We start from the raw sequence: 7,286 nt of genomic DNA, 5'->3' as shown, positions 1-7,286 counted from the left end.
TCAAACCGAGAACAGGGGAGACGGGATCACCGCGCCAAAGTCCTCGGGGCGCGCAAGATTGTCCACATGCCGCCGCATGTACCCGCCGTCATCCGCGTCCCTCGTCCTCCAGTAGACGCGCGCGAGCATCTCCGGGGCCCGCTCGAGCACGTTCCGCGGCCACTCGTCGTTGTCCTCCAGCGGCGTCGGCGCGTCATACTCGACCTTCTCCTCCCATGCCGCCTCCAGCTCGTCGGGCTGCAGCGGGCGCATCCATCGCTTGCCGTCCCATCGGAGGGCGGGCCCGCCGTTGAACCTGGCATGGGAGACCAAGTAAGTATGTAAAAGCTGCTGTACCACGGATGAGCTAAGGGGCGCACCAGGTGGGGCAGTCGACGATCTTCATGTCCCCGCCTCTGATGGTCTGCGGCTCGAGCGTGACCGCGTTGACCAGGCGGACGTCCGGGAGGGCGTCGGGTAGATGGAGCATCCGCATCGTGGAGTAGTCGTCGCCCGTGAGCGCGAGCATGTTGCAGCTGCACCCGCGGCATATCTTAACGCCCCTGTGTTTGCCGGCCCCGTCAGCGCTGCGCCTCCGCGCAAGGCGAGATCGTACCACGAAGGAGACGCCCAGTAGATCTGCGGAATTTCTCCGTCGTTCAGGATCGGCGCTGACAGGATGCACCAGTAGTCCCCGCCCCCGTACGCCAACACGTCGTCAAGGGTGGCCGTGATCAGCCTCCCGGGACGGTCATGGCTGGCGTCGAAGTACCGCACGTAAGCAAAGTGTCTGTGCTTGCCGGAGTTGTCCACATATGCGATGATGGGACGGTAGCTTTTCGACCGCCAGCGCAGTTCGCGCGCGGGGACCCATCGTAAAGCACGCCAGTACCCGACGAGCCGCTCGCCCTCGGTCTTCGGGTCGAACGCGGATGGCTCGACGTCCAGCTCCTGATGGTTGCCTCAATGGCTGAAGTGCGTAAGAGGAATCAACATATGTGGGGCTTACCAATGCGTACTTCTGCCGCGACTCATCGTAGTACCTCCAGAAATCCGTGGCATTCTGGCAGCGAGGCATAAGGTCTTTGCGATCCTAGTAATATTCCCCGAGTTCGACACTCTGATGTAGGAATACCGACACCATCACTCGGAAGTCGCGATTCGTGGAGAAAGTCTTCAGCACAGCTCTGAGGGCGCGGGTCCGTTCACCTGACTGCCACTTATTGCGCAGCATCGTGTAAACTATGTTGAATACGTCTCGATCCTTCTTCAGGATCAGTGCAAATTCATACGGCATGGGAGCGGGGTGTCCGTCGCTACTATGTACATAAACAGTTTTGTAAGTGCTGGTAAAGTCAAGATGAAGATGACTGTATACACACCACCGCTGGACGATCACTTCGGCCAATTGTGAGCATAATGTGTGAAGTTTGGCGAGAGACACGGCAAAGGGGAAGTCAATCTGATTGACTCCTCACGACTCCCATTCGACATTGTACACCATTCAAACATAAAGCGGCCGAGGATGGGCCACGGCATCCAGTCGGCTACGGGAGTTCCTAAGGAGTTTGGAAGATCCGCTATTGCCGCTGAGATCATACTATCTGACTCTCGGTTCAGGAAGTATGGCAAGAGATTCCATTGTTGGATAGACAGGAGGTCCCGACCCGTCATCATGCCCCTGAATAGCCAGCAACACCTCAGTCTCCGACTGGGTCAGAGGCTGTAGACGCACTTGCGACTTCGAAATCGGCTCCGTTACTGCAGAGACTATCCACAACTCCTTCATCAAAGTCCTGTGCTATGAGCGGTAGAGTGCCGTGGATGGTTTCAGCGAATAGTCTCGCCTGACAGCAGACATCACGTACCGTGGTGAAGGTTTCGAGTATAGGCGTTCAACAGCTTGTCCAGTCTTGTCGATTAGCTTGCCGACCGTGCCTAGGCCAGGCGAGTGATCCAAAGTGGAAACACTTGCAGTCTCGACCTCGATGTCGCCGTTTGATAGCGCATCTATAGTATCTTCATCGAATTCATGAGAAACTTGAGGAAGCATTGTGATTCGGTCTGACTCCCCTGTGTGGGTCCACAATGTGAAGGCAGCTCACACTGCAGCTGGTTGATAGCTTGTCGTTTCTAATGCGGCAGCAGGATACGACTCACCGTCCACCACATTTCAAGTGAGCGATCGCATTGCTCAGAAATCTTGCCTTCATCGATAGTACGGAAACCAGCCTCCGCCTTTCGACATGGCTGCTTTGCAGAGGATTTTGCGGAACCAGATCCACTGTGGAATAAACGGGACGAGAGGCTCTGCATGGAGCACCGGCGAAATCACCGACCCGCCCGAAGTCCGTCCTCGAGGGTGCCAGTGGGATATCAGAGAATTATAAGAAGCATACCGGGCCTTGTTGGACGACTTTTGTAGGCTTTCGCTGAGGCTAGCGCTGTTGAGTTGGTTTTTCAAGCAGCTTCTGAATCATTTGAGGTTGGGCGCAAACCCATTATATTCAGGTGTTCAGCTCAGTTAACATGGGATCCTACCTGCCTTCGAGATAGCAAGTGCGGCGTATTTTCAGCATACATATCCGACGGCACTCTGCATGAGGGTAGATACCAGCCCATGCATATGACTATATGCTTGACTACAGCGATGCAGCTTCACAAAACAGCCACGGCTAGTGGTCCGCTGGAACTCCGTTGGCTTTGCGCTCAGCGCGACACACGCCTTCAAGTTGTTGGTAACTCGCATCCCACTGTCGACTGCACGATGAATATCCTCCATCCTCTCACTGAACGTACTTGTACCTGGCTCGAGCGCATCCTAGTCAACCTCCAGAACACTGTTCGCCCTCTGTTGTGTGGATTCGACGCCCGACGTCGGGCTTCAAATCCCCATTAAACAGATTTGCAACAGAGTTCTACATCCCTTCCCCGGGTTAGCACGGTAGGCTACAATACTAGCGTCCCACATGCCTTAGCCTTTCTCGACGATCAACACCTTAGGCTGTTGCTCTTTCCGGCAGCCAGATTGCTCTCGGTTAGCGTGTTAGTCCGACTCAATCGAAGGGCCGCAGTGATTCAGGTCAGTAAACTCCTGGGAGGTCTCTTAGCCATGCATACAAGCCCGTCTTCTCGCCCCAATCGTCCCCCTTGATTGTTCGGTATTGTGCCGTGAAACTTACACTGCCCACGAGCCCTTATGTGCCAGGTGGGCAGCTTATCCGCCCCTTCCATTATGGGGTGGTGACTAAAGAGTCAATGGCTGCAGAACTCTCGGCCAGCGCTCTGAAGAGGTTTGGATCATCGCTGCTGCTTCTTGGATCCTGGAGCACACCAAGGCGCTAAAGCCAAATCACTCATGGTGGTATTCCAGAACAGGCTCAGAATATATATGCGTACTCCTGATTCAGGAAGATCCTGCACTGTGACGTGTGCTCCTCGCATGCTACAAGAGCCTCACGTGCTAAGTGGATTAGCAGCCCACTACTGGCACTAGTGAGGAGAGCTCTACGACGAGATTACTCTGAACATCGATACCGCTATCTCATGCACGACTACACAAGTTGTGCCTGCCTCAAATTGAGAATCGGGGAGTAACACGTACCGAGGCACCCATTGGGCGCGCTAGAATGCCTCGCACCAGGAGGCCGGCATCATCATCACTCTCCCTGTGGTGAACACATGCTAGCTTTTCTTCGTCGCGCTCAAGAGCATTCCTCGGCCATTCATCGTTGTTCACCAAACTCCGCAGGAACCCCCGTGTGATTTTTCGAACGTACTGGGCGCATAGCTCTTCGGGCTGCAGCGGACGATACCAGCGTTCGCCGGTCCATTCGAGGCGGGGCCCTCCGTGGAACCTGGACAAACATCTGGTTTCGTCCGATGTCTGCTCAGTGAATGCGTGGTTACGTACCAGGTAGGACACTGCACGACCTTGAAGTCTCCGCCTTTGATGGTGACGGGTTCGAGAGTGACGGCATTGACGAGGTGGATGTCCGGGAGCGCTTCAGGGAGGTGGACCGCGTCGGGGATGTAGGCCATGCTCAGGGTGAAACTGGCTCTGCGCGAGGACTCGATGAATTCGCATAAGCAATTCATTTTGCAGCATAATCTGGTTCCCCTGCAATGGCAGGCGTTCCAGTCAGGACGCCCGTTAGCAGATGTAGTGGAATTTGGGCGTACCACGAAGGAGATGCCCAGTAAATCTGGGGAGTCTCTCCATCTGCGAGAACTTGCGCAGCCAGAACATACATGCATAGGACGTTTTCGTCCATATATAGCTTATCCCTGTTCATGACATAGACACCTTGCAGTCCGAAGTCGGGGGTTCTTATGCACACAAAATACGCAGGATTTCCAGAGTCGTTCAAAGTCGCAATGATAGCACGGTAGCGGTAGGAACGACAACGCAGCTCTGCGGCCGGGACCCACCGCAATCCGCGGTGGTATCCCACAAGCCTTTCGCCTTCAGTCTGAGGGTCGAAACACTGTGGGTCCATGGTATCCTCCTGGTGTCGAAATGTAAATAATGCAATTTGTGATAACTGGAGAGGATACACATACAAAACAATGGCGCTGCATTGATTCGTCAAAATACCTCCAAAGGTGTGTGGCATTCTGAGGATATGGCCTGAGGTCTTTGCGTTTCCAGTAATAAGCCCCGAGGTCAACCTTCCCGTGCAAGAGTAATGACACATTCACGCGGAAGGCTTCGTTCGTGGCAAAGGTGCCCAAAACAGCTTTGAGACGCTTGGAGCGTTTACCCGATTCCGCTACACTTAGCAACATCTTATACAGGATGTCAAATACGTCTCTGTCCTTCTTTAGTATCAGCGAAAATTCATAAGGCATCGGTTCGAGGCGTTTGTCTCGACTAGGCAAGGCATGGTCTCAGTGCTTACAGTACACATGGTCAGGAAAAATACAGCTACATACCATCGTTGTATTATTACTTCAGCCATGTGAGAGCACAGTGAGTGCAGGTCCGTCAAGGAGACGGCGCAAGGAAACCGCTCCTGATAAATTTCCTCGTGGCTCTGATTTGTTGTCACGCCCCATTCATACATAAAGCGACCAAGTATACGCCAGGGTATCCAGTCCATTAGTGGTATGTCGATCGACTTAGGAAGGTCCGTTATCGCCGCTTTCAGGGTATGATCCGATTCCGCCGATAGGGAAAATGGCAAGAGCTGCCACTGCTGAGCGGAGAAAATATCCTCTTGTGTCAGTTCTGCCCTGAATTTCAAGCAATAAGGGCTAAGCCTCTGATGCAACACGAGGGTGAGTTCATGGACATACCGCCCGTCATTGATAGATCTCTGAAACCTCGTGCTGGTCAAGATCGCACTCAAAGTCTCGAATACGCGGGGGTGTCCTGCGATGGGACCGTCAAGAACTTTGAGGAGGGCGTTGATCATCCGGTGAGCAAGGGCTCGTTTCAGAGGATCTGGGTCGCAGGCATATATTAGGCCCCAACGCCGGACTCGACTCTTGCTGAAGATATTAAAGAAGTAAGACGCGTGCGACTCCATGTCCTGCGCCAGCCAAGCTTCATGCCTTTCCAATGTCCTGAGAATCGGAAGACTGGCGATATGCGATAACTCAACATCTCTGTGAGGAAAGCTTAGCAGATGACCTGTCTGGAAATGCCAAGTTCAAGACGAACCCAGTTAAGAAATGGCAAATAATTGCCTCCATGAGTATCATCGCAGCGGGCGGCGGGCCTTTGGAAAGCGCGCGGGCTCCTGATTTGCTGGCAAAAATGGCCGAGCCTGCTGCTCTCCATTCGACGCTAGAGTAGTCTCTGACACAACTCAGAACATCGACAGTCGCTGTGTCTATCGGAACGCGGAAGTCGGGCAGGATGGGTTTCTGCATCCTCGCAAATGATTGAAGAATTGTAACCTGTGCGAGAGTTTGCTGAAGCTCTATTCCACGACCGTGTTCCTCGAAGAAGGGTTCGAGATGCGGGAACAGGCTCCGAAGGACCTGAACGTAAAATACAGCTGCTGCCTGTGATTGAGCACTGCTGCACCTGTCGACAGACATAATGAGTCATGTCAAGGAGGCACAAAAGCTGGTCGCACCCGATATACTTGCTGAGCCTCTTGCATTCACCCTTAATTTTTTCCAGCTTATATTGACCGTCGTCCAAGTCAGTCGCCATCATAGACAACTGAACCATGTTGCCCAGGAAAGAGGATATCTGAGACGGTCTCATATCCTTTGCACGCATTATGTCGCAGTATCCGCATGTTTGGCACCACATGTAAGGATGCCATGGGTCAAATTCCCACTCCGCATGAGGCCTAAAAAGGTACTGGACGATATGTTTCGTAGCGGCATGCGGTCCTAAACCCATTCTATCGCCAATCCTTGAGCAAATCTGCTGGAAAACTCGGCCTAAGCCGCCCACGATTTTCCCCAAGGTACGGCCGGGGCCTGGTATGTCGGAGGCAGTGGACACACTGGCTACTTCGAATTCGGCCCCATTCCTGCTTATCACGCCGAGGACTCCGGCATCGAAGTCACTCAACACTAGCGGTGGTGACCTGTCAAGAGTATTGGCGGAAAAGTACAACCGGCATGTGAAAGCGACGTACTGCAAAGGGGCTTTGCGGTACAACCGTTCCACCGCTTGCCCAGCCTTATCTACCACCTTACCGAACGTGCTGCCAACTCCGGGGCAATCGTCGACAGTGGAAGTGCTTGCGATCTCGATATCAACGCCGTTGTCTCGAAGCGTGTTCGCGACCTCTTCGTCCAATTCTATAGAAATCTGCGCAAGCATTCTGGAGGACCTTGTCGAGCACAGAGAATGAGAGTCTTTCCCCAACGAGGTGGAATGAACCCGGGGCAGGGCCGTCGAGAGGATCAGCAATGGTGTATTTATACTATGCGAAGCGCCAGGTGCTGTGAGCGCAGCCATGCATACCAGCATGACAGGGCCTGAGCCAATGTCTCGAATCGCAATGACCCATCTGGGTAAGCAAGCAGTACATTGCTCCGAGAAGTATCGACCTCGAGGGAACCTGTGCAGACATGTATCAACATGTGTCCCGGTGTGGGTCCACACCACAGTGGCAGACTCGGATTTGTTGATAATGCTCCGCCGGGCCAAACAATTGAAGGGAAATAGAACATGCACCGCCCACCAAGTCTAAATTTGAAGGGAGAGATCATTCATTCTCCGATCTAGACAAGCAAAGGACAAGCGTACAGCAAGGAAGCAAGGACGCCGTGCGTGCGTGTGTGTGTGGTGGGGGGGGGGGGGGGGGGGTCGGTCGTGGTCGACGTACCGACGGCGA

At 53.7% G+C, this 7,286-nt stretch overlaps 2 protein-coding genes across 2 annotated transcripts; both read right to left on the bottom strand.

Moving 5' to 3' along the window:
- GLOTRDRAFT_95308 (uncharacterized protein) lies at positions 1–2,295 on the bottom strand (the record flags this gene model as incomplete). The annotated part of the gene is made up of 8 exons (XM_007870407.1): positions 1–295; positions 360–515; positions 596–930; positions 989–1,072; positions 1,715–1,775; positions 1,848–1,989; positions 2,085–2,112; positions 2,140–2,295. The coding sequence occupies 8 exons, from the start codon at positions 2,293–2,295 to the stop codon at positions 1–3; spliced, it is 1,257 nt and encodes a 418-aa protein (XP_007868598.1).
- A 917-nt stretch (positions 2,296–3,212) lies between these two features.
- On the bottom strand, positions 3,213–6,769 carry GLOTRDRAFT_95307 (uncharacterized protein; the record flags this gene model as incomplete). The annotated part of the gene is given in 10 exon segments (XM_007870406.1): positions 3,213–3,302; positions 3,584–3,836; positions 3,893–4,099; positions 4,162–4,523; positions 4,543–4,852; positions 4,915–5,214; positions 5,278–5,547; positions 5,645–6,013; positions 6,066–6,530; positions 6,582–6,769. The coding sequence occupies 10 exon segments, from the start codon at positions 6,767–6,769 to the stop codon at positions 3,213–3,215; spliced, it is 2,814 nt and encodes a 937-aa protein (XP_007868597.1).
- Positions 6,770–7,286: the final 517 nt, after the last annotated feature.

Source organism: Gloeophyllum trabeum (assembly GCF_000344685.1).
Source record: "Gloeophyllum trabeum ATCC 11539 unplaced genomic scaffold GLOTRscaffold_00011, whole genome shotgun sequence".
In the NCBI taxonomy this organism is placed as follows: Eukaryota; Fungi; Basidiomycota; class Agaricomycetes; order Gloeophyllales; family Gloeophyllaceae; genus Gloeophyllum; species Gloeophyllum trabeum.
The sequence above is the reverse complement of the archived record's forward strand: the minus strand, read 5'-3'. Positions and strand labels throughout refer to the sequence as shown.